Source organism: Anoplopoma fimbria, chromosome 12, assembly GCF_027596085.1.
Source record: "Anoplopoma fimbria isolate UVic2021 breed Golden Eagle Sablefish chromosome 12, Afim_UVic_2022, whole genome shotgun sequence".
NCBI classification, from domain to species: domain Eukaryota; kingdom Metazoa; phylum Chordata; class Actinopteri; order Perciformes; family Anoplopomatidae; genus Anoplopoma; species Anoplopoma fimbria.
Window position 1 is genome coordinate 13,231,066 of NC_072460.1, and position 26,629 is coordinate 13,257,694.

At 40.7% G+C, this 26,629-nt stretch overlaps 3 protein-coding genes across 3 annotated transcripts; 2 read left to right on the top strand and 1 right to left on the bottom strand.

The window, feature by feature from the left end:
* Positions 1-1,206: 1,206 nt before the first annotated feature.
* lmbr1l (limb development membrane protein 1-like) lies at positions 1,207-14,950 on the bottom strand. The gene is made up of 17 exons (XM_054608765.1): positions 14,713-14,950; positions 9,371-9,455; positions 7,366-7,399; positions 6,893-7,032; positions 6,180-6,283; positions 5,964-6,087; positions 5,798-5,866; positions 5,643-5,707; positions 5,478-5,550; positions 5,284-5,373; positions 5,076-5,152; positions 4,894-4,971; positions 4,728-4,801; positions 4,411-4,501; positions 4,216-4,282; positions 3,614-3,775; positions 1,207-2,965 (listed from the first exon to the last, which is right to left on the bottom strand). The coding sequence occupies exons 1-17, from the start codon at positions 14,773-14,775 to the stop codon at positions 2,880-2,882; spliced, it is 1,482 nt and encodes a 493-aa protein (XP_054464740.1). The 5' UTR covers positions 14,776-14,950; the 3' UTR covers positions 1,207-2,879.
* Positions 14,951-16,089: 1,139 nt separating this feature from the next.
* dnajc22 (DnaJ (Hsp40) homolog, subfamily C, member 22) lies at positions 16,090-18,400 on the top strand. Its single transcript, XM_054609845.1, has 4 exons — positions 16,090-16,175; positions 16,682-17,283; positions 17,376-17,668; positions 17,811-18,400. The coding sequence occupies exons 2-4, from the start codon at positions 16,737-16,739 to the stop codon at positions 17,985-17,987; spliced, it is 1,017 nt and encodes a 338-aa protein (XP_054465820.1). The 5' UTR covers positions 16,090-16,175; positions 16,682-16,736; the 3' UTR covers positions 17,988-18,400.
* Positions 18,401-18,820: 420 nt separating this feature from the next.
* Positions 18,821-23,911, top strand: ikzf4 (IKAROS family zinc finger 4). Its single transcript, XM_054609739.1, has 8 exons — positions 18,821-18,876; positions 20,608-20,662; positions 20,761-20,856; positions 20,970-21,272; positions 21,398-21,565; positions 22,253-22,405; positions 22,522-22,635; positions 22,957-23,911. The coding sequence occupies exons 2-8, from the start codon at positions 20,623-20,625 to the stop codon at positions 23,775-23,777; spliced, it is 1,695 nt and encodes a 564-aa protein (XP_054465714.1). The 5' UTR covers positions 18,821-18,876; positions 20,608-20,622; the 3' UTR covers positions 23,778-23,911.
* The last annotated feature ends 2,718 nt before the right edge of the window (positions 23,912-26,629 follow it).

A 26,629-nucleotide genomic window follows, 5' to 3' on the forward strand; every position in this document is an offset into this window, starting at 1 on the left:
TGACAATAAAGATAGCATATCTCATCCCATTACATGCTGCCCGTCTCCCGCCTTGCCCCTGATATACCCGACATCCAGTCCAATAGAGTGTGTTACCCAATGGGACTGCTGGGACACTTTGATTGCACTGCTATCGACCTTTATATTTTGCTGCAGGGAGAAGTGCTATCCTAGTGTTTCCCCAACTAAATCCAAGGTTAAGGGTTATGTAGGGTTATTACATGCTCTCTCTCTCTATATATATATATGTGTGTACAATGTAACTTAGAAAAAACATTGAGTACAGTTTGTAGTTTTTTCTCTAATAAACGCCAAAAAACTGTTTAATCTTTCCTTAAAGTCTAAAAGTCTGGTGTCCATACAGAATAATTAAAGGAATTGAGTTAGTTTGCTGGGGTTTTCTGATATATACATACATTCTGAATCACGACCTCTTGACCTTGTTTGTGACAGCTTCGCCTTGGGTTTGTTCAAACTTTGATCACATTGAAAAACTCTGATCATGCACTTACACCTCTTGCTCTCTCACACATACCCTATATCTGGTTTGTGTCACTTCCGCAGAGGGTTACTAGTCTCCAGATGTGCAAGTAATGTTACGGCGACATTTGAGTTCATTTCCTTTTTGCAAAGGAAACCCAGTGCAAAACAAAACCCAATCCAAATAAGCTTAATTAAAACATCCAACAAAACAAAACAAGAAATGCAAACAAAAATCAAGAGGGAGAAATTAATCAGAGACGAGGTTTTGTTGAACTGACTTCAGAAAAATTAGAAAAGGAAATGAACAATGGGCAAGGAAAAGGAATGGAAGAAAGGAGGTGGGTGGTGGGGTGTGAAGGAGTGAATGTGAGTGGATGTCGCTTCTCCTCCTGATTTGCAGGGCTTTTATCTGGCAGTTGCATCAGAGTGGGGAAAGCGTGGGCTACGGCTGTAGTGGCGTGGCGGCTGGACAGTGCTGACAGACAGGCCAAAATATGTCTTTCTTCTGCTGCTGATTAAAGAAGTGCAACAAAAGGGTGGAGGGCCGTAGAGGACAGACGCCCTCACCAGTCTCACCCACCCATCACAGGCCACATCAGATCAATCATAAAGTAGTTACATTTCATAAAATGTAACAAACGCGTAATGACATCAAAGAAAGAGTTTACAGGAAGTCACCTTGATGTGTATCCAAACAGATGCAAAGAAGTTAAAAACATGAGATGATTTTATTGCTTTCTGCTCATGAAACCATGATGGTTAAAAATTCTGCTCCGAAAAACATAAGAGTATTTCAAAAGTAAACAAACATTTTTTTTTTCATCTTTGAGAACAACTCTAAAGATTGTATGTCTCAATTGTAGCACATTCAACATTTGAACAACAGTTAAAAATCCCAAGAGTCATCATGTGAAGTATGGATCCCAAAATGCCAATAAATACAGTATATCATAAAATCTGTGCTCCCAAAAACAAACAAAAAATTCCCAGAAAAAGTGAAATGAGTAAACCTCAGAATGCTCCATATATTTATATAATGCATATAATAACAACTAATGGGAGAGAGAGAGACGTGACAACACAGATGCTGGTGTTGGGTTTGAGAGACACTGTCCCCTGCTGGTCAAACCAACAGCTTATAACCTGCTGATACAGCAGCAAAGGCAAACGGTGACACAGGGTCACCAACACATTGTAGATGATGAGATATAGCTGACAAACATCAAATATAAAAACTGACAAAGATTGCATGGCTTGATGGTCACATTCGCTTCTTGAAACTATTCTAAGCCTCAAAGAGGATTGAGATGAGAAAAATACTTCACAGAAAAATCAAAAGAAACCTGCAGAAGATTTAGAAATTACTTTTGGTAAGGTTAAAAAGTGTGCGTTTACTTATAAAATATTGCACTTCCCCGCATAATTTCTTAATAATTCACAGTTGGTCAAAGGCAATGTTCCTCCTAGTGAGTATCACATGGCATTCAAAAGTTTGCATAAGTTAAATTGTAAAGCTTTCTTTTTAGTGTATTTTTGTAAATGAATGAGTAATCTTCATACTCAGTAAGCTTACTGTCAACTACAAAGTAAAAACCCTGCTTAATGGTAAATCACCAAAGAAAATGTTTTTAATTCTACTATTAAACTGGATTTATTAAAGAGCTCCAACACTGAGATAGTTACCTCCCTCACATGTTCCCTGTGTAACCTGCAGATCCATAGATAGACAAGATACCCTGTGTCCTATTTGCGCAGAATAACAATTTCCTCTCATTAACTTACATAACACTGGTGCAGACTGGACCACCAAACACATGGAAGTAAGATTCCCAATCTTAAAATAGTGGTACAACCAAAGAGGGGAAAGCGTGGGGAAGCCACAGAACGAGAGTGCACTCAATCGACCTGGAGCAGGAAGAGGATATTACGTCACAGTTGCAATGTAATATTTCAAAATAACTCTGCTGACTTTCACATGTGTCAACTGAACAACGGCTGTCCTCTGGATCCTCTTTTCATGAGGCATCGGGTTTTGTGGGAGGATAGCTCTCTTTTTGTCCACTAAGGCAGGACTGCCAATACGGCTTAAATCCCCTTTCCTATTGTTCCAGTTGTAACCATCACACAGCTAACAGCTTGCATACTTGTCCCTGCAGTTAAATAACTGCACAAATAAAAAGGACCCTGATTTATTGGTCACTAAAGCTTTAAGAAGAGCTCCCACTGGACACTGCAGAAAGACTGGTCACCTTCTCTGGTCTCTTCACACGGGGAAACGTGAACCACGTACCAACTGGCAAAGTGTCTGAATTGCAAATGTCTTTAATCCAATAGGTGCACATTTGAGGTGGCTCAGTTTCTGAAAGGTTAGGAGAGGCAGTGGTGAGGCGGAAAAGTCACTGGATCTTTGACAGTCCACTGGCCAGGAGGAGTCTGAAGGGGACGGTGGAGCGTGACACAGTTAAAGGCAGTCTGTGGAGACCTGCATAAAAACAAAAAACGGAAAATGACTTTACGCACAATCACAAGGTGGAGCACTTAACTTGCAAAGCTAAGAAAAATAGTGATCTAGGTTAAATAAAAGTCTATTAATCACAGAACAAAGTGAGTTGGGAGGCAATGGGAAAGTGCAGGAGAGCTGCCATGGCTCACAGATGCTATCTGTACTGTAAGGAAGGGGACTGTGTGTGTGTGTGTGTGTGTGTGTGTGTGTGTGTGTGTGTGTGTGTGTGTGTGTGTGTGTGTGGTGTGTGTGTGTGTGTGTGTGTGTGTGTGCGTTTGGCGTGTCCATGCTCTGAGCGCTTGTTTGTGTTGGGCGGAGGGGTTGAGTGTGAGTGTGAGTGTGAGTGTGAGTGTGTGTGTGTGTGTGTGTGTGTGTGTGTGTGTGTTACGAGGGGTCTAGGGCGGTGTGCCTGAAGGCCCCCAAGGGGACCCGACTCTCCTCTTGTCCCTTTACACTTTCCTGAAAGAATTGTGTTCTTTCTATCTGAGGAAGAGAGACCAACCCATAGGGAAATGGGGCCCAAAGGTGGGAAAACCTATGTCACGGCTACCCAAGTCTAATGAATTTCAGTACAACACAATCCCAAATACACATGACTTCATAAAATATAAATGAAAGTAGACTGACCAAAGGCACGGATGAGCTCTCTCTGTACAGCCCAGGTGACCGTCTTGATCAGGGAGGCAGAGGTGAGACCAGCAAACAGCATGTTGTACAGGAAGACAATGTAGAAGTTCCCCAGCCAGTTATACCGACCAAAGTCTCCCAGTAGATCAAAGCGCGTGATCCCTAACACAATGGAAAAGAAGCAAAAGAAAAAGGTTTACTTGTGAATTGACTGGTCAAGCCAGGCTTCACCTGCAGAGACAGTATTCATGGCATACAGATGCCCTCTTGTGGGTGTTACTAAAACTACAAGCCACTTTTGTCATTACATACGGCTGTGTCCCAATTCTGTACTACATACTTAACGTGTACTATAATGCATGTGCTATAAACCACTTGTCAACTTCTAGTCCTCTCTTATGCAATAAATGCTGTTACTATACAAATCTATGAAACTTCAAAAAGAAGGAGTAGTTTGAATGTTTTGTATACTCTTAGTATACTATCCCACTGTGAATACACAGCAAACTCAAAATCTGCTAAGAATCAGCATTGAATTGGGAACTGGCTGCAGTCTTTGATAAATATTGCATAAATATTTGTCATTCATGCCATGTCCTTACCAAGTGTGCGTGAAAACACAGGCAGTGCTGAGCTCAGAATAAGCAGTGAAACGCAGTTTGCAATAATCTGAAAAGGAAGAGAAATGCACGACTTTTTAATATACTAGGCAGAGTTAACACAGAACATCACTAGTTTATGGTTATATACAGTATATATATCACTGCAAGATTAAGATTAATGCAACGGTGGTATACCTGTGTGAGGTTGGTGTCCTGTGCACGTGGCAGGAGGCCAGTGAAGAGAGGAGAACTATAGAAACCCACTACTGAGGACACCATCAGATAGCTGAAATGAATTTTAAGGAAAACACTAGAAGACTAATATACTCACAGGGATAAACAGAGTAAATAAAATCCAGAAAGCCAATTATCAATGATTTTTAAATGCATGTATGCAAGAGCATGAGTCAACATAAAACATTTATCTAGGACCGTCTGAGTCAGAGCCCAAAGAACAAGATAAGTTTACTCTGTGTGCACACACCCACAGGTGAATATCATAAAAAGGATACAGGATGAGGACTACTTGAACTGCAGCGCCCAGTGAGCCAAACATGGAGAAGGAGGCCATCCCAAGGTGAGGGTCCTTAATCAAAACAAGAATAACAATCAACAGTGTACACAGATGACTGGCTGTGGCACACCAAGCATGAGATGTTCACCAGTTCAGATCCTCACCTCCATTCCTCTGGGCATAGCCGTCTCATCCAGGAGCAACTCCAACACATTGAAACAGACCATCAGGACACACATCACCTGCAGAGACATGAACAGTGATTATGCTGCAATCAAAACAACCATCTGTGTTTGTAAATGATGTAAAACAGCCTGTGAGAATAGATCAATAAATAAGCATGTACCGTCAGCGCGAGGAGCACAAGCATGGCCAGTGGATAGCCCAAGTTTCGCTGCCATGGGGACGCTTTCCTGCGCATTTCTATGAGAAAAGCAAGAAAAAAGAAAAGAGAAAAGGCATAATAATAAATGAATGTACAGCAACAAATGACTTTACAATGTAACCACTGTGAGAGAAACCCCGCAGAGAGCAGCCTGTTTAGTGAACCTTACCCAGGGCAATGCGCTTGCTCTGGACTGTTAGGTACTCTTTTTTCATCACTTCCATGTTCAGCTTGACCCAGCATGATGTCCTACTGCCACCTTCAAATCAGACACAAAACACATGATAGGAACAAAAAGTCAGTCAGCTTTAAACACAATTATCAGAAAATGGAAAAGGACTAGGTTTGTGGTGACACACTCACTCTTCAGTTTCCTGGAGAGCGAGTCTTCCTCAAATGCGGTGCAGCTCAAAGTATCTTCTACATCTTCCAAAAGCTGAGGGGGATAAGACACATCAGTCAACTCAGTTCACAGCCACAAGACAACTGTGGGAATAGGGAAGTGTCGTCACTGGGTCTGAGACTCACCCTCGGTTTGACCAAAAGACTGCCAGTTACACTGAACATCCGGGACAATCCGAAGGGAGTGCACACTGTGAAGGGAAACACACAGATGGTGATGGGCAAGTGTCATATGCTGTAGACTTTAGCTGCTCGGGTAAATGTGAATGACATATACTCACGCAAAAGCAGCAACACTCCAAACAGAGAGATGCCCGAGTACAGATAAGGAAGGTAATACTCCCACAGGTCTTAAATTCAGAGAAGAAGAGTATGAGCAACCATATTAAAACAATTGTAAAACCAATTGTTTCGGAGGGTTCTTCAGGTATAATGAATGTGACTCACCATAGAGGCTCTTCCTGGCTATGTTGTCGTGGAGAAGGGCTGATGCAACCCAAACAATGCCCAGCACAAGCAGAGCCAGCAGCAAGAGCAGCACAACTGCTTCATACACTCGTGCCATAACCCCCTAGGCAAACAAAACACACACTGTGATACGCTGACAATTTACAGGTAAGTCTTTAGTAAATAGCATTTTTGAGGGAGTGCCAAAACTGGTACCTTTTTGGATCCTGCAAATCCCTCAGACTCAGTAAAGAAGTAGGCAAAGGGCATCAGGAAGACCAGAGACAAGTTGGAGAAAAGAAAAACTAGGTTCCACAATCCTGACAAGAGAGGAAGAGAGATGTTCAGAATGTTAAGTTTTTAGCGCAAAGATTCATAAGGGATAAAATAGCAGCTAAGCATTTTGGCAGTAACAATGTCAACCACTGTGAGGTATTGTCCTACCAGGCAGTGTAGCATGACAAGACTGGCTACCCCCCCCAACATTTTTTTTATAATAAATAATAAAGAACATGTAATCATTCAAAAGTAACTAAACATTTTGAAAAGCTGAGGATATCATATTCCCAATGTTTCTCAAATGAAACAACAATTCAGGCCTGATTTACTTTCAGGCTTCATAACCTATTACTTTACATCTCAAGTTGATCAATTGAAAAAAATACATTATTATTAGTTAGGTGTTGGAGGGTTCAGCTGAGGTAAACAGCAGCAATTGTGAAGCAGGTGGAACATACACTGCACACTGCAAGGTCACCGCCACTCTGTCCATAGTAATTATCTGTTTGGACACAGGCCTGTAGTGTATTGATTTGGGAGGTTATTACCAGTGATCCAGTTCCAGACAGTAATGCCTTCTGCTGTTTGACATGTTGTCATGATTATCAACGGTTTGGTGTTGTCAACTTATAAAAAACATCAAGATATACCGTGGATAAGAGATCCATTGAGCCACTGCATGTAGTAGCTCTGTGGGAAGGTGAGCAGCACTTCATTGGACAGAATGGAGATGGGGAGAAGGAGCACAGCACACACTGCAACAGACAGGGTGAACGTACACAGCCACAGCCTGGGAGAAGGAAATAGACAAGCTATCAGTGAATACACACAGCCTCATACTAACAGTATCGCCTAGGTGTGGAGACTAAAGTGGCTGAGGTAATACAGCGCCAGCGTGTAGGGACAAAGGGCGAAGTGACACTGAAGTGCCCTCATCCCAACCAACAACCACATAAACACACATACACACACACAAGACGGGGCAATAAATCTACAGCCAAGTGGCCTCAGGCCACTACACATGTCAAGGTATCTGCTCAATCATTCACTAAAAAACTAATCAAAGTGGGCGAGTGAGAACTGATTTCTGTGAATCTGTTCATTTTTAGAGGTTTTCACTTACGCAATTTTGTTGACGGTGGCATCTTCAACATCATCTGAAAGACAAGATAAATATGTAGGATTTAATATATTACAAAAGGTGATTAAGACCATTTGTTTTTACATCTATATTTTAACAAGGATTAGTTGCCACAGATGTAGCAAACTTATTTGCTATAACTTTGTAACTGACAAAGGCTTAAATACAGGTTAATCCAATAACAACAAGTCTGTGTTGGTAAAAGCTGTCGGGGCAGTGTATGAGTGTGTGCTGTATATACAAAGATTATATAGGGGAAAGGTGTAAGAGCAACAGTCCATATGAGGATGAAAAAAAACTGGCCTCAGAGTTGGGAGTGAGTGGGGGTGAGCATTTTGGGAAAATTCTGTTCAAGCAAAACCTACACTCTAGTAAAAAGTGAATTACATATACAGGAAACTGTAAAAAGCAAAGTAATGTGCATCACAGTACATGATGCTGTATTTTTTTCATTTGCAAATGTTTTCTCATAACAAGGTTAAGCCTGAGGAGCAAAAACCAGTTCTTGGCTCCCTAAAGTCAAAAACATCTCTGAAGAGAGGTATTGCACAATCTGCATTTAGCTTCGGGGGACAACTGTTCTGCTGGTTGTTGATGCACAGACACATTTACACAATGGGTTGAAAAATAGCCGGTCCTGTCCCTCAAAATCCAGCTACAGCAGAGCAGAGAGACCTGCCTAGTTGGACATCCTACATCTGCTTCCAATAGTGGCAAGTTATTTCATTCATTATGTAACTGGCATCCCAGTCACCCTGCAGAACTTTAAACATCTTCTTAGTTTTAATAAAAGACAACATATTTTAGATTCAAGTACATGAGATTTGTTGCACTAAGGCGAATGCTTGTCAGCTACAAAGTTGTTAACTGTCAATATTACAGAGCAATGACCGATTAAGCCAGTTCCAGGATGTTGTTTCTTGTAGAGTATAAGATTGCTGAAAATGTTGAGATGTTTGTGTCCAAGTAGAGGGGCCTAGAGGAGCTACAACTCAAAAGTACAACCCTGTATTTGTTGTAGCCACATTCTTCACCACCGCTCCACCATCCTGATCCACAGGGACACCCCCTGAAGCTGTGGCTACATGTTACAAAACACACCTTCTGCACCTCCGGACTGCTCCAGCCAAGGTTCAGTAACTTAAGCTAACCTTAAGTTAACTGAACCTTGCAAGCCAACACAGCAAACAGCTATTATTCACATCTAAAAACATTTATCCAAAACAAAAGATATTCTTTAGTGACAATAATGTATGGACAATGTGTAGGATTTAGTTGCCTTAAGTTATGAGGTTGCAGACTGCCTCCAATTTAACACCGCTCCGCTCAATCCCTTCCTTTCCAAGCATGTCAGAGAAATAGATTGGCCTTCAGGTAATATAAAAACATGAAATAAAGTGTTTGGTTTGTCCATTCTGGGCTACTGTAGAAACTTTGCGGTGACACAAGAGGTAAGAGAGGTAAACGGCTCAATCTAAGTTAACAAGAACACAATGATTCTTAGTCTCAGGAGATTATAAACTAATGAAAGCATAGTTATAAATATTATATTCATTGTCTGCCAGTAAATACCGCTTAATTATACACACAGCTCCTTTGAGAACATGTAGGGTGCAGTTTGAGAAGTAGGAGATATTAATTGTATTGCTTGTCTGAGCTTCATCTAGCTTTAAGAAGAATCCTCAAGTAAAGCTATAATGAGCTTATTTCCTCCTCCATCCATCTACCCCCAACAAAATATAAATAACAGACTATTTACTTAAAATAGAAATGTTGTGTTTGATTAACACCTGTGGTTTCTTGAAAAGTTTGGCTTACGCCCTATGAGGAAAAAAATCCATACACCAATGTAATCAATGTACTTGTCAACACCATGAATTCCCCTCCCGGCAGTTCTTCATAAGAAATGAAGGTGATCTTTCTCACAGAGCATTCATTGTGTGATACACCTGTAAAAACCCAGGACAAGGGGGATTATTAAACTCACCTGTGACAAACTCGGCAGTCTTCTTGAAATGTGTAAGTATGAGGTAGGCCACCATGTAGAGGCATGTGAACAAGAGCACACAGATCTGAGGGGAGACAGAAAGGGAAAAAAAAAAAGAGATATTGGTATTTCTTTTACTTGTTTACACAGCTGATCACATAAACGAAGAGCAGCCTTGTAAACAAGCTGTCATTTTCCGTCCAACACCACTGATGAGCAACACATTTATTTAGGTTGGCTCACGTCTCCGATTTAGCATATTCTGATAGGTCTTAAAAGCGGGGGTGGATACGTAGCAAAGATACCAAAAACATTCTGAAGAGAAAGAGAAGGCACAGGCTCATAGAATATTCTGTTTTGTTTTGTGCAGATAAATAGCAAGAAATAATAAAACAAAATGCAAACAGCCCAAAACATTCACCATTCTAACAAGGTCAAGATAGACAGATGGAGTTCCAACAAAATGCAAAATGAGTGACAGTGATGAACTAGGAGGGATTAAGGCTAGTAAAAGACAAAGGGTTAATACCAGTGACAGATTATAAAGATCATTGTCTGACACTACACTAAATCTGCCAACAAATTTAGGCTAAACCCAATTTCACTCAGCAATCTGTTGTCTGGCAAAGCTCTCAACATCTTACCCCAAAGACTGAAGTAAATCGCTGCTATGACTAACACAAAAAAAAAGAGAAAAGTTCCTTTAATGAAACAAACCACATGTAAGCGAAAATATATCTTTAAGATTACTTCTAGTTCTACACCTCATGCAGCACAGGGGACAGATTTTAAACACCCAGTCATTGTTCAGATACACACTTAAATAAATATTCAAATATTTCTCAACAGTGAACCTGTCGGGACAAAAAAAAAAGTCGTCACAGCAAACAAATTGACAAGACACATCCCTAACACATCTGTGCACTATGCCAAACTTGTCGTACAAGAAGAAGTATCCAATTAAAACTGAGCGATAGAGGGTGTATTCACTCCTCTCTGCCATAAAAGTTCTAGGTGCTATGAACCAGAAAGACGGGAATTAAGGATCCCCACAAAATACAAAACAAGACCAAAAGTCTATGACAATGCCTGCTGCCCCGCTAGTCTGTAGTGCTCATTTCAAACCAGAAAACAACCTAACTTTGTTCTAAAGTTGTTCTATGGAAAAATTAGAGATACAACTTTCTTATTTTATCATCACCTCTACTGGACAATGAATGGGCTTCGTTGTCAAAATCAAAATGGTTTACGCTCTCTCTGCAGCGAACGTTTTAGGAAACCTCTTTCTCAGCGATTCTGGCTCAGCTGCTAGAATGCTATGTTGGCATTAGTTATCAAACTACAGGCTAAACACTTCCCTACCAAAGTCCTGTTAGCCTCAGCTGTACTAAATGTCATGTTAAACCATTCAACATTGGAGATGTAGTGCACCAAAGTGTCTTACTGACAGATCAATGAAATATATGTTGCCAGATCACAAAACATTTCCACATGGCAGCTCAGAGGGAGCTCAGTAAGGTTAGCGGGACGTAGAAGTTTTACCCTGCAGTAACAACAGCACCAAACAAAAAGAGAGAGTGACAGATTTGACAAAATGACATGAATGTCAAAAGAATGTCAAAAGAATGTCAAAAATGTGACACATAACAAACTACTTAATAGGTGTAAAACAAGTTTCCTCTCCATTCAGAGGATCGGTGGTTCGATACCCGGCTTCGGCAGTCGATGTGTCCTTGGGCAAGACACTTAACCCCAAGTTGCTCCCGAAGGCTTTGCCATCGGTGTGGACTGGATGTTGCATGAATGTTAGTTAGAGTCTGATGGTGGCACCTTGCATGGTAGCCTGTCATCAGTGTGTGAATGGCTGAATGATATGTAATATACTACTGATTGTAAGTCGCTTTGGATAAAAGCATCTGCTAAATGACTGTAATGTAAAATGTAAACATAAACATAACAAACAAGAAAGAGCCTAGAAATTATTAATTCTTAAGAATCAGGTTTACGTTAAAGTAATGTTGCAGTATAGTCAAATACATAACAATATAAAAGGGGAAAGGTGTAAGAGCAACAGTCCATATGAGGATGAAAAAAAAGTGTCACTGGCCTCAGAGTTGGGAGTGAGTGGGGGATGAGCATTTTGGGAAAATTCTGTTCAAGCAAAACCTACACTCTAGTAAAAAGTGAATTACATATACAGGAAACTGTAAAAATAACAAGTCCCAGAACAGTAAAACACGTAAAAATGATTAATGATGAGATACGGTGCGTTTACAATCAGTGTTTCTATCATTCTTAGTTAATAACAAAGGATTATTTTAATGAATCACTGGGACATATGGTAGGTTACAATGACCTTCTGTATGGCTCCAGGAAGTGCTAGATGTTGACCCACTTTTAGAATGTAAACAAAACATTTCTGCATATGGCTACAAATCTATTCAATTTCAAACAAACATAAAACTTTAATCTGTTGAGTATTGCAGTGTTTAACAGTGTAAGTGGGAATGATCATTGGAAACATATTAGCTGCATCACACAAAAAACAATGAACTGTACATAACAACTAATCAGCTCAGTTTGCAAAATTGTTCAATTATGCAGTCTAATTTGCTTTGGTTAATCCTACAAAAGAAAAGGAAGGAAACAAAGGATGGGTTTTTGGTGAGAAATAGGTGGAGGGGTAGAATAACACCCTTAACACCATGCTGATTGGCAATGTGGAGAGCTGGCAGCACATAGCAGGCCACATAGCAGGCCACAGAAGAGAGTTTAAAGGGGTTTAGCTTCCAGAGGGACATCTTTGTGCTGAACACAAAGGCCTGGGGAGCAGAGTTCACTCAGGGCATTTTTTTTAAAATTCACAGAGTAACTTAAACATCTTTGTGCAGAGTCAAGCTAAAAACAATGAAGCTCAAATGTTTTCATCTGGTAGTTTCAGTAATAATTCAAAAAGGAACAGGAGGTTGGCATTGGCACTGAGCATCCTTGCAAAATGTCAAGTGCACTCCCGAGTGTGTTATTTCAGGGGCACACAGCCCTCTTGTCCAGCTAAACACTTTCAAGCTATGCATGACGGCCTTTGTTTAAGTAAGAGGATAGATTAGGAAAGACCTATTCAAGATTTATGTAACAGCCAGAAATAACTTTAAAAGTTGCACGGGAAAAGCCGTCCTTATCCAAAAGAAGGTAGGCAGCGGCTGTATGTTGTGTCAAGGGTTTCGATCATTTTACTGGAACGTGTCATGCAACATTCGATAGCTTAAGATTTAAGAGAAGCAACAACTGAAATTCCAGTTGGGTAATTGTGTCCGTGAGAATAGAAAATATTAAATGAACAGTGACGTTGTTCTTCGATGCTTTCAACAACAAAACCATAATACAGCCTCTCCTTAAAGCTAAACTGAATCAAAGTGAGACGCAGATTTGATCAAACGCTCCCATAAAATGACAGATCATTATTCTCTCTCAAAAGTCCAACAGAACGTGATTTCTAAGTAATACACCTCTGTAGTGGACAGCACATTTTCTAATTACTCTTGACCCTGTCTTTTCTCTTAATGTGACTTTGATATCTTGTGCGTGCTGATGCTTGGTGTCGCATGTTTTTGTCACTTATCATGCCATTTTATTCTGCTGATCATTGATCCTTCTTGATCCCTCTAGGCTCAGGGTGCAGGAAATGGGTGTGTACTCATAGCTCAAAAGCTTTAACCATCTCACAGCGACAATGTCTTTAATCTCTACCGGTTACACTTGCTCTGAACAAAGATGAAATACAATATTGGCCTTATTCACATTTTCACAGTGATACGGCTTCATATTTGGCAAATGCTGCGTGTTGACTTGGTATGGTTTCGTCCAAATAAGGCATAATCGATATTATCTATTCAGCACTGAGCAGAGATGGTAAGCTTGAGGTCAGCCAGTGGCTTAAGAATGCACCTTTAACTAATTGCATTCGATATTTAGGTGAAAGCGGTGACAAAAAGGTGACAAAACAAGGGCATAAAAATACATATGGACACTCAATTGTTGCTCATGTAAAGTTAAGTCTACCCAAATGAACATATGTCTACTACTAGGAGCACTATTTGACACGAGTTTGTTTAGACTACACCATGTAATCAGCTCTGCCTGTGATACCCAATGTGGGCAGACTGATCTAGTCACTACTAACTTTAATTTGGAAATATCCTTGACTTTCACTTGAAAAAAATAGATAGAAGATAGTTTTGGTGTTGTGGAGCTGAGTCTGTTTAGTCTGACTTTTTTGCTTTGGATGTTTTTACACTTGAAAGCGATTTCGACAGCCAAAATGTTGACTCAGTCCTATTAACTGCCCGATACAATAGCAGAGCCTTGGAACTGGGACACCTAAATATAATACAGGCATTATTGATGTTATTAGGGTGCTTTTACTGGGGTTCTGCTGCTATGACGTGTAAACTGTCTGCTCTGAAAAAGTTATTTTGGCTTCACTTGTTCATTTATTCTACCCTGGTACTTGCTGTTGTAATGACTCAATCATTCATTTTAACATTACATATTTCAGTAACTAATTTGAAACACATTCTGCTCATACTCTTTTACAGTACTACTACAATTTGAGCTTTTTCTTATCGATTTGCAGTTGGGCCAAACCAGGACAAATTGATAAGTCAACTATTCATTTTAGCAGCGGAAAAGTTGTTTGCCATTGTCCCTTATGCAACACTATATCAGCAATATTGCCAATACATAAACTGCCTATTAGAGATCTGATTGTACCTTTTTGGGGGTTAAAGGTCAGTCTCCATGTGCCTTGCTGTAGCTACATTGATCTTTCTGACAGGTCTGACTAAAGTTCAACAGGATGTTGCACAAAACTGAATCAGCCACTGGCTAAACACAGTAAAAAAAAAAAAAAAAAAGTACGATGCATCATTAACAGTATAGTCAAACTGTGACATGTGAAGGAGGAGGATCCAAGCCATGGCACAGATTTGAGAAGAGGTCCAGGTCGTCCAAAAAACTGAAAAGGAGGAGCTCTATGATGCCAAGTATGCTCCTGCGCCACAGCGGCATCCGTGTTCAAATGAACGTTGCAAAACTTCATCTGAATGCCACAAAAAAAAACTAACAAACACTGACATTAAAGCACGTTAAACTCGCTGCTACACATCCTTTTGCCACATGCTGAAATGTGACACTTTGCTGAGTGTTGAGCAACAGTTTTGGTTAAGTGACCGCGAACTAAATACTTCATTAAACGACGTGTGTCTCTCTGATGCTGATTAAGTGTCTGCTTGTATTGTCTCATGCATGTTAACCCACGGTTGCATGATCACGGCGGTACTTACTATGGTCTCCCGTACACGGTTGTGGAAAAGTTGCTCTCGAACCGACACGTCGTCCGTTTCCATTCTCCGAAACCATAACAGTAACCCTCAGGCTTACACGCACTGGAGGGGAAAAGGAGAAGGAGGGGGTGGGATGGTTAGAAAAGTGAAAACATGGTGCGTTTTGTTAGTAATGCCATGGATGTGCGGCTGTCTTGGCCCCGCTGCATCTGAAGTGCTGAGCTAGCCTGCTGCTAAGCTAGACTCTGTAATAAAAGACGGACACGGAGGGAGGGGTCGTCAGGGGGGCGGGGCCAAACGGGAGCGCAGGAAGCCCGCAGAGCTCTGCAGGTAGCTGTCAATCATCACTAATAATCTCCCAATTAATACCTCAGCGTCATAGTCACATTGTTTACATGTTGATCACATCCAAAGAGGTGTGTGTGTGTGTGTGTGTGTGTGTGTGTGTGTGTGTGCATAGTTAACATAGTAGAGATGCCGCTTAAACATTACAATTGTCATATACATACAAATATGCAAATGTATTTCACTGTAAGCCAACACTTAGCCTAATAGAGAATGAATATATTCATACTGAAATGTATTGGTGAAATGGCACACGACTAAAAGATGAGCTTTTTCTAATTTTTTCTTAACATTTTCTGCCTAGTACAGTACAGTACAGTAAGCACAGTCCTGTAGGCAACATAAGTGCAGGTGCAATTCTGAGGCCTACTTACTCTCACTCTACTCCACTACATTAATATAATATATATAAATACTAGTTACTTTACACATTAAGATTTTTCATAATTCCATACGACAATAAAAATATGATGCACAGTTGAAGAGTAAAGTTAAATTACCTAACAGCAGTTCAAATTAGCTCCATGACCACCAGATTTAAAGCTGTTTATACATTTATGCATCAATAAAAATAATTCAACATCATGATATTAAATTAACACTGACACGGCCCATTCTGTCTGCACAAACAAGTACACTTTATTCATAATACTGTTAGGTAAAATGTTGAGTTTTACTTCTAAAGTAATATTTTTGATTTTATTTACTTACTTAAAGAACCTGAATACGTCTTCCAACACTTGTATTAACATCATATTCAAGGAATACGTTTAAAATATTCTTAATGAGAATTTTTGTCATTGTTGTTGTACATAGGAATTTAATATGAGCTTTAAATGTGTGTTTAATGCTCTTAATTTGTGTAGCTTTGTGTTGCCATGCATTTTTCTTTGAAACTTTTACAGACAACTTAAGGCATCTTTAAGCACTTAAATCATATCTCTCACAAATGTCCCTTGCTCATATTACCAGTTCCGATGTTTAAAGAACCTAACTGTAGATGAAGCCGCAGCGTAGTTTCATTGTCATGATCCAAAGTCCAACTATTGCAACAACTCCAACTACGGAAAGGACAGGAGGGGATTTTATCGGGATAAGGATTTAAAATCATGTTCTCAGTAAGTAACCTTATTATATTAGTTAAAAAACGAAAAGGTCTTACATGTGTTAAATGTATAAAAAGTAAATACATTGAGCAATCAGTCTGCTTTAGCTTTTGGATTAACTATGGATTTTCCTATAGAGAAAGGTTGGGAAATACCATCTCAATTTCTAACTTTTAGTACAACACGTGATCATTTTCTCTCCAAAAGCACATGAAATACTATTGACAGTTACAGCCTGCTATTTGGAAAGGCTTAAAATGACAATGACCGTCACAAGCTGAAATAAATCCCTCTTATATAATATATTATTTAACCGGGAAGTGGATCGCAGAGATTAAAATCCCTTTGCCAAGATGCAGCAGCACACAGATCATAGAGAAAACATGCCAAAATGTACAACCCTGATTTGTAGTGAAGTATGTAAAACACATAAAAGTGATGGGAGCACATGGGATTAAAATATGTTATGTGATCAAATGCATGATGTAAGACTGAACTCTTCTGTTACTTCATTGCAGATACTCATGAGGGATGACTAATATAGACCTGAACAGGGACCTCTGAGGACGCACAATGGTAAAAAGTGTCATGGTAGCCTATGCCCTGTGGGCAGTAGGTGGGCCTTTGGGCCTTCACCATTTATATTTAGGAAGAGACAGCCACGCTCTGTTATGGATGTTAACTCTGGGAGGATTTGGCTTTGGATGGGTCAGGGAGTTCATACGTATTCCTGCGTATGTTGGTGAGGCCAATCAAGACGCAGAGGACAGAAAAACCCCTCCCCCTATGGTGCCTCCACCTGTAGGCCCCGTCAGATTTGTTGGACAGGTGTGTGTCGGGATATACTTTGGCACAGTGGCTCTGATTGGACTGAACTCCCTCAGTTTCTTCTACTTGATCGTCCTGCCTTTATGTGTGGGCGCAGGTGTACATCTGGTGTCCTGTGTTGGCCAGCAGACTTCTGATCTACAAAAAACTTTGACTGCTTGTCTCATAACCTCGCCAATATTCTATGGCAGCAGCCTATCGCCTCTCCCTATAAGCCTAGCTGCCAGTGTCACTGCTGCACAGAACTGCAGGATCAAACCTCCACGGCCACCTGGGCCAACGCCGGAAATAGGTGAGATGATCTCTCAAATATAACAAAACCATCTAACTTCCTTTTACATCATGATAACACAAAAAATCTATTTATTTCTGTCTTTCATCCAGGTCCACGGCTTTTCATGCTCGGTCTAGCCTGGCTGGCCTTCTCTGCTCCGCTGGGTTACTGTATTTTCCATAACACCACAGCCACACTATACTACCTGTCTGACTGTGTATCAGCACTGCTGGATATTTTCTGGTTCCTGCCTTGGCTCAAAAACGTGGTTGAGTACATTCTTTTAATTCCGTATCGGCTCTTGTGTGCTCTTACTGGAGGTGGGTACTATGAAGACGCTTGGAGGAAGGTTCTGGAAATACTGCTCAAAGAGTACACGGAGAGAGAAAAGGAGGCACTGAAGGTGAGCAAGTTCATAACTTGAAAGGCTATATTTAAAAGTGACAAGTTAGGGTAGTTTTATCAGTCGGAACATTTTCAGCAAGTCATTTCTCTGGCATTGTCGTAATCTCCACACTGTGTGTCCTGATATATTTGTGTCACAGGTATTGTCATTGGAAGTAGGGGCCTCTCTTGAAGACATAACTCAAAGCTATAGGGGGCTGGCCAAGACATGGCATCCGGACAACAACCCCAGCAAGGATGCTGAGGCCACGTTCATGAAGATCCATGAGGCTTACGAGGTCCTTCTTCGACGGCACAAACCTCATCGATTCACATAGTTGCGCTTCGTTCTTAACCGACTGGCCTGAATAGTACGAGGGAACAGAGAGACCCTGGTGGCATTTTTATCAGTCAGTGTTTTCTATTGTTTGTAAAACAAATCAAGAGCATGCACAGAGACTCCCACATCATTTCACAGCTGTGTGATTAGTTACTTGGCAGAGTTGGTCACAAACAACACTTTACTGCCCCCCTCTGGTGCCATATAGGTGTCTTATCACCCTAAACTATTTGATCACAACAATTATGATTATGTTTTACTCTGCATTTGCTTACTTGCTATTAAACTCTAGAATAACAACACCGAGTACATATTATATTATTTCACAGCATAAATAATAATAATAAAATGTATTATTGTATGTAATATCATGTAATAAAGGTAGATGCAAATGTGTGATAGATTGTGAAATTACCCGCCTACTCCATTCTCCAGCATTTCCGGAAGAGGCCTCGATCATAAACAGCCACGTGTCTGAATTTTCAATAAATATGTTTGACTAAATGCAGCAGGCTTACAATGCAGGCCGGCTTATAACTAGTATGTTTTCATTGAGGAATGAGAGCAGCAGCCTATGACAGTCTTGTTACAGTGGCCTGTTAGTTCTCCTTATGGCTCACGGTCACGTCTGCACCACCTGTACCCGGGGCTGACATGCATCGATGCATTCGGCAATCACTGAATCAGGAGTTCTGTTGTACAGTTATTCGGTCTGTATCCCAGCATGGGCCCGGAAGTTGTTTGGGATTCCCAGGTAAAAAAAAAAAAATCCCGGAGATGCTGTCGTCGCCTGGGAAAACAAACAGCTATTCGGACAATTAAAAAGGAAAACACCGATCGGTCTCCAGGTAAGGAGGAGGCTCGTGGATCTTCACCGCGCGCGCTTGGTAAGCCCATCCGTCGGTTTTAATGCGGGAGCTCGTGTTTGTGAGTAGTTGGTGGGGAGAATGCCATTTGTCGTGTGGTCGGGTGCCATAGCAACGGCTCATGAGAAACATTGTGTAGCCCTGGACGGGTTGACGCGCTCCATGTCGGCTGACAGCTGCGTTCATGCGGACAATTCAGACTGTGGCAACTCCTGCAACAAATTGCCGTTGTGTCTCGCCAATGTCTCGACCGTCCATGAGCTGACTGCTGTCATAACAGACCAAATCCACCGAGCAGCGAAAACAAATAGCCGCACACACATAGAGAAGCATGGCATTTATTTAAAAAATAAATAATAATAAAATGTAACGCAATGTGGGTTTTTTTTTTTTTTTTTTGCACAGTCGTCCAGGGATGATTGTCAAGCAAGTGTCGGCGTCGCTCTTTTTTTATTTATTTATTTATTTTTTTAATCGCCGTGCCCTAGTGTGACTGGCGCGTCTCCCGGCTGCATCAGCGCCTGTTGCTCCCCATGCACGGCCAATGCCAGGATATTCATTTTCCCTGCGCTTCGTTGTCTCCCCCCCCCCCCTGCTCTCTCCATAGTCTCCTCTGTCCATTGTTGTTGTCATCCATTTGAGCAAAAGGTGCAGCATTTTACATCTGGGTATTTTTTTTTTCTCTCTCTCTCTCTCTCTCTCTCTCTCTCTCTCTCTCTATCTCTTTTATTTTTTTTTCCAACATGAAATAAAATAGAGCCTCACCTCAACTCTGGTCACATAATATCAACATGTTCTCTGTCTGGAAATCTTGTAACTCACCACCGCCAGTGGTGGAAATTGGTGTATTCTCCTTACCTCTTTAGAAAAAATGAAAATGAACAAATACATAAATATATAACTAAGTTAATATAACCCCTGAATCTCAACACAATCTCGTATGTATGTATGTATGTATGTATGTATGTATGTATGTATGTGTGTGTGTGTGTGTGTGTGTGTGTGTGTGTGTGTGTGTGTGTGTGTGTGTGTGTGTGTGTGTGTGTGTGTGTGTATGTGTGTGTGTGTGTGTGTGTGTGTGTATGTATGTGTGTGTGTGTGTGTGTGTGTGTGTGTGTATGTGTGTGTATATTTTTATTTATTTTATTTTATTAACACACACACAACTACACATTTATAGCTTAGCCGAGAACTGCACTACTGGCTTTGCTTGCACATAGGCCTACATGTACAGTCTGGTTAGGGTAAGGTATATGGTACTATATTTAGCTTTCTTACTTTAAAAAAAAATCTGTATATAGTTTATGTCTGTCTTCTTTTCCTCTGTACCTCTCTGGCCGTTTTGTGTGTCTCTAATGCTAAACTTCCCTCCTGGTATCAATGAAATTTGATCTTGATTTAGAATTTATTTGAGCTTGCGTCATTTGTGTAAGGCTTTCCAGCTTCTTTGTCCACCCCGGTAGTTTTAACTCCTCCTCCAAAACTCATTAGCTTTCTATAAATGTGGAGCCTCTCATCGGAGGGCAGAAAGTTTACTTTATTAGCTATTATAGTGAACTCATTATTAGACATCGTCTGTCAGCTGTCTGTTTTCCTATTCTTGTAGCAACAAACAGCGGGTAAGGTTATTTTATGATATTGTATGCAGTTTTTATGTGACTAAGATTTGGAGAATTGGATCTTCTCAAAAACGACAAATATTAATTAGAAAAAGTAACATCGAGAATCTCTTTTTGAATCATATTTCTGTAGGCATCTGGTGAGAGAATGAATGCTGATGACTGCAATGGATGCTCATATGCACAAGGTAAGTTTATATAAAAGGGATAAAACTATATACATGTGGGTGTAATATCTCTAAACTTTAATGCTAAATATAATAACATGGGCATATTTGTTACACAGGTAATGGAGGAGAGTCATCAACGGAGCAGGATTTTTATAGCGGTTTGCAAGGCCCTTCTGCAAGATCTCCAAACAGCCAGCAGTCCTCTGTCAGTGGTCAGTCATTATTCCTGTTTCATTGTGGCCACATGGACACATGGTAAAATTCTTCATTAACATTATGTATTATAGTAAATTAGTTTTTTTTCGCGTCACTTCTCTTTACACAGCAAACTCCATCAAGGTTGAGCTGTGCAGCGATGATGAGTCACCAGGTGCTCCACAGCCAGAGAACAGAGAGGTGGTGAGCGACGATGGCAGGAGGGATGACAGAGGGGACACCATGGAGGAAGGGAGCACAGAGTACACTGGGGCTGCAAGAGACAGAGGGAGCATCTACAATGAGATGGCCAGTCCAAACTCTGCTTCCCCAGGCCCTCTCCGCCTACCGAACGGGAAGCTCCAGTGTGAGGTGTGCGGCATGGTCTGCATCGGGCCCAATGTGCTGATGGTGCACAAGCGTAGCCACACAGGTGGGAACAAGCCAGAAAAGCAGTGACAGAATATTACCCTAAATGTCATTAAAAAAAGGCAATAAATTTGAATAAACTTGAAATGAATTACCTTTAAAATCCTCTCTCTATCCATGTGTTCAAAGGCGAGAGGCCGTTTCAGTGTAACCAGTGTGGTGCTTCCTTCACCCAGAAGGGGAACTTGTTGCGCCACATCAAGTTGCATTCGGGAGAGAAACCTTTCAAATGTCCCGTTTGCAACTATGCTTGTCGCCGGAGAGATGCCCTGGCTGGACATCTACGCACACATGCAGGTAAATCAGTGAGCTTTAAGTGCAATACAAAAGTAATGAAATTAATTTTCATAAATGAACACAGTTGTTCCATAACATTATTCCTTATTGTAATGAGGTAAAACTGATGAGACAACGGTAAGCGGTAGAAGTGCGGATTCATTAGAACAGCCCCTTTCTGTGAAGCTCAGAGGAAATAGGTACAGCAGAATGTACTGTAAAACACATGACAAAATATGACATTTAACAGTTAGTGAATAACAGGAAATCCTGTTGGCGTCTTTAACAGGTGTTGACACACAGTACAGTACAGTAGGTCTTGATGGATCTCCGCGGGTCTCAGAGGTTCATTTTCGAAGAAAGAACTCTTGCAAACTGGATTTCAGCGAATTGACGTCAGTCTTTCCGACGACTTATTTAGAAGAATCATTGCGGTGAAGGGTTAGGCGTTTTCTGTCGTCATTAGCGATCAAGATAGCACAATTTCGGGAATTGCCAATCAATGGGGAAATCCATACTCTCAAACTTAGCTAATAATAAGTTGTTCTTTATGATAAAAATCCCCTCCCGCAAACATTATAAAAAACAACAACGCTATAAGAGTTTACCCAATATTTCTCAGCAAATTACATTTCAACAGTATCCATCGTCTAGAGTAAGATTTTGTCCATATATCATCAGTTCAGTATTTTTTTCTCTAAATTGCAGCTTCTTCTCCAACGGTGGGAAAACCTTTCAAGTGCAGCTACTGTAGTCGCAGCTATAAACAACAGAGCACACTGGAGGAACATCTAGAGCGCTGCCACAGTTATTTGAAGAGTCTGGACCACCAGACAGCAGTCATCGCACAGACAGCGCAGGGTAACATATCACACCACACAAAAAAGTTTCTTCGTGATTGCAAAATAGATTGAATAAACAAAGTTAAACATATTTTTACGTTAGTATATTGATGACAAGGGGCCTTCTGTTTGCAGGTGAAGAGTCAGTAAATATGGAGACAATTACGAAACCTGGAAAAATCCAGTTTGTGGATAGACTGGCTATTAGCCTCACCAAGCGCAAGAGGTCAACACCACAGAAGTTTTTGGGTGAGTTAATTTTAATAAGACAGTCCAAGTTAATAATATTTAGTAAGATTATAGAAATACATGTATAACCTATTACACATACATGTTCTATTTTTTATTCAAATTACACAATGTTCTATCTTTAGCTTGAAAAAGCACAGAACTAATAAGAATTTGATCTTTGTCTAATCGTATCAGCTGTCCTGCAGTGCAGTCAGTCAAAAGTCAATTTGCCGTTACCAATGTGGGGACACCTGGTCAATGTTGCTCCATGAAAATGGAGAAGTAAATCCAGGAGACATTTCATGTAAATCAATATATTACTGATACTGCTTTTCATAGGTGAAAAGCACATGCACCTCGACCTACCTGAAGCACCTTACGAATTGTCCTCCGGCTCTGAGAAGGAGGCAGACCTCATGAGCTCTCAGCCTGCTGGGGACTCTGCTAGGTTGGACAGTCAACAGCTCCAAGGCAGCCGGGGTAAAAGGGAGAACCATGAGCCGCCTGCACTGTCTCAGTTCCACCCTGCCTCCCTGACGGAGCAACGCACGGTTATCGGCTCCATCAACAGCAACTCGACTCCTCAGGGCCCCCGAGCCCAAGGCGGAGGTGGGCTGGCAGCAGTGTCCCTCGGCCTGGCAGGGCAGCAGGCGGGTGAAGGCCGTGATGACCGGCGCTCAGCCCAAAGGCACATCACCTCGCCCAACGGCTGCCCCGACTCCACAGACACAGAGAGCACAGCGGAAGAGCAGAGCACAAGGGCTACAGCCCCGACAAGTACCTCCAACAACCACCACCTCCACTACCAAACCCCAGCACTGCCCCGCAGCCATCCCACTTCCAGCCCCAGGCAGGCCAAAGACTTGGACCCAGAGTGGGAGAGAGCGTGTCCTGTGCCCCCCGCCATAGCAAAGAGGAGCCCTGTCTCACCCCTTTCTTCCAGGGAGATCGTGCAGGTGTTAGACAGGGATGGCCGGCCTGTGCGCACCTTCCACTGCCGCCACTGTCGCATCCTCTTCCTGGACCATGTCATGTTCACCATCCACATGGGTTGCCACGGCTTCCGCCAACCATTCGAGTGCAACATCTGTGGCCACCGTAGCCAGGACCGCTACGAGTTCTCGTCTCACATCAGCCGCGGGGAGCATCAGGTGGGCTGAGGAGAGGGGGATAGAGGTCGGATGAGGAGGGGTGACTGTTGCTCTCTAAAGTTGTAGGCTCCCGTTTGTTCTGCACCAGATCAGTTGCTTTAAATCCCTAGTGTAAGTAAAAGGATTTGTGGTTTTACAGTGAGAACATTTATTAAACTAAAGCAGACGCGAGTGAAAGATCTTTTCACCGCATCACTCAAAGTCTAGTGGAGGCAGATTACATTCTATGATTGATTGCACTCCCATATAAAATCATCCGGCAAAACTACTGGTTTTGCTTCAAAAGTGCCTTCTTCGGGGATTTCCTCTTAACTTAAAAAAAAAAACTGTAGGGGAACTGGTGCTCAGAAATCAAACTAGCCATCTTTTGCTAAGTGATTTAGTTAGCACTTTTGAAAGGTTGTGCACAGGCAGTTAAGGTAAGCATGGCATGTACATTTTAAGAATTCTATTTGGTATGCTTAGTATGCACTAAGAGCTTTGTTTTTGTGGTTGAGGTGGGTACTTTGTGTCGTGTGTCAGGTATGCTTAATATGCACGGAGAGCTTTGTACCTCTGGGTTCGGGAGGAGCTTTTGTCACAGACGAAGCACAGCATTGGATTGCCTTAACTCTTACAGTAGTACGCTGCTGTAGGAATACATTGTTTACAGCACGTGTGAAGTCACCTCAGAAGAGAGAATATTTGCAGCTGCACAGTGAGACTATCAGGACAGAGTGAAATCATGAGGGAAATGAGCATTCAGGGTCTTCAGGGCTTAGATGTAATATAGGTTTTTTGGATTTTAAAGTGAGCCTTAGCATACTGGTGCAGATCAGACCACGAGCCATGTAGTGTACAGTAAGAGCCTGACTGAGGTTGGCCCAGGGTGCTATACCTATACAGGATTGCACTTTTTGGGTTCCCTGCTTATATATGAACATCTTTGCCGAAGCACTTGATGGCTTTACCATTTATTTCTGTGATTGTTCTGCTGCACTGATGAATCACAAAATACTCACACTAACTGATAATCTAATTTGCAACACCAGTGTATTTTTAACGGAGCCGGCCTTCAACAGAGCGTTGCACTGGTTCTGCGGTCTACGCTGCAGTTTGCTGCAATGTGAGACTGAGAGCTGAATATCAGTTTAACTAAAACAATTATTTTGCTGTTTTGCACTCAGCAGTTTAGGCTGAGAATTTAGAACAATTTGCATAACAAAAGTGAATTAAGAAATTAATTATTTAGAATTATTTAACAAATCTGTTTCGGTCTGTTGAGTTATCACTTGTGATTATCTATTTAGTGTTGTTTGTTTCAGCCTTGGTGTATTTAATCAGCTATATTCCAAATCTTATCCAGCATATTCCTCAAGTCCATGAAATGTTACCTCCTGCTTCTTTATAGCACCCAAATACCTTATTGCTACAGTATGGTGAGTTATCTGATAATGTTAATATTGGGAACATGAATGAGACCAAACTCAGTATTCTTACTTGTTCTTCTTATTGTGGATTTGCTGCTTCATAGTTTAACTTAATTTCCATTGATCGCAGGCAAAAATATACTTGAAACTGTTTGAGAAAAAAAGTAATCTAAAAATGCACTTGGTTTGATAAGTAGAGAAATGTGTGTGAATGGAATATAGCATGTGTGCTTGTCATTTTCTGCTTTTCCCTGAATTGTGAATTATTTTTGAAATGTGAAGTACTTTCAAGAAGTGAAAATGAGGCATGGGTTTTTGTCTCCTTGTGTAGACTTTTAAATGTTATACAATATTTTGTGAATGATGTAACATGACAAAACACTTTACCTCAAAGTTAAAGATGTACAACTGCCTCATTATTTCAACAAGTCATGTTGCTTTCCAAGATGTTCTTGCAGTTACAGATGCGTGCCCCTCGATATTCTCAAAACTTTTTACTGTCAATAAAGTTGAGTTTATTGTAAAAGTGATTTCCTCTAGTTTGAATATGATGGCATCCACATCTTTGTGCTTATTTTTCAGAGTTGTTTTAAGAGTTTCTCATTCAGTCTCTCACTGTCTCATATGTGAAAATACAAAAAACAAGCAGATTACATATTTGAGTATTTAATTCACAAAGATAACTCATTTCGAATTCCAAGTCTTACAGGCTTTGCAGGACATTACTCTATCAATACGCTGAATCGACACTCTTTCCTTTAATTAAGCTTACTATTACTACAAAAAAAAAAAAAAAATCATCAAGCTGTGTCCATCAGTCCATGACAGATTTAAGGATGTAAATAATTGGACAGCTGCCTGTAATCTGTATGGTATATTCAGTTAATAATAAGGTTTATAAATTACATTACTAGCTGAAAATATTCCAGTGTAACTCCATGGGATTTAAACAAAAATTGCAAACATAATTTTAACAATATAACACATCTATGAAGGTAAACTCTAATCTACGTGAGGATATTGTAACTGAAGCCTAATCATTTATTTTGTCTTGAAATGTTCAACTTTAACTTTTAGGTAATTTTCCTTGTTTTTTTTAATTTTCCATCGAAAATCAATCTGTCACAGAAGACACATATTGAAAACCTTAACTTAAAAAGTAAAAAATATATACTGTAAATACATATGTTAAATGCCACTGTAATATATCATAAATAGTATTTAATATTATTGCACTGTATATTGGATGTTAAGCCTTCAAAGGTACGGGTAAGCACTGTATTTCTTTTGAGATATACATTTGAAATAGGCAAATTGTTAACAATGAATAAGGCTAAACATAGACTGCTTTATATTCACATGACATTTAGCCTTTATATGACAGACCTTGGTTTTGTCTGTTTCAGGTGGGTTATGACCTTTTTTTCTTCTGCAGTGGAAAATCTATTTTGG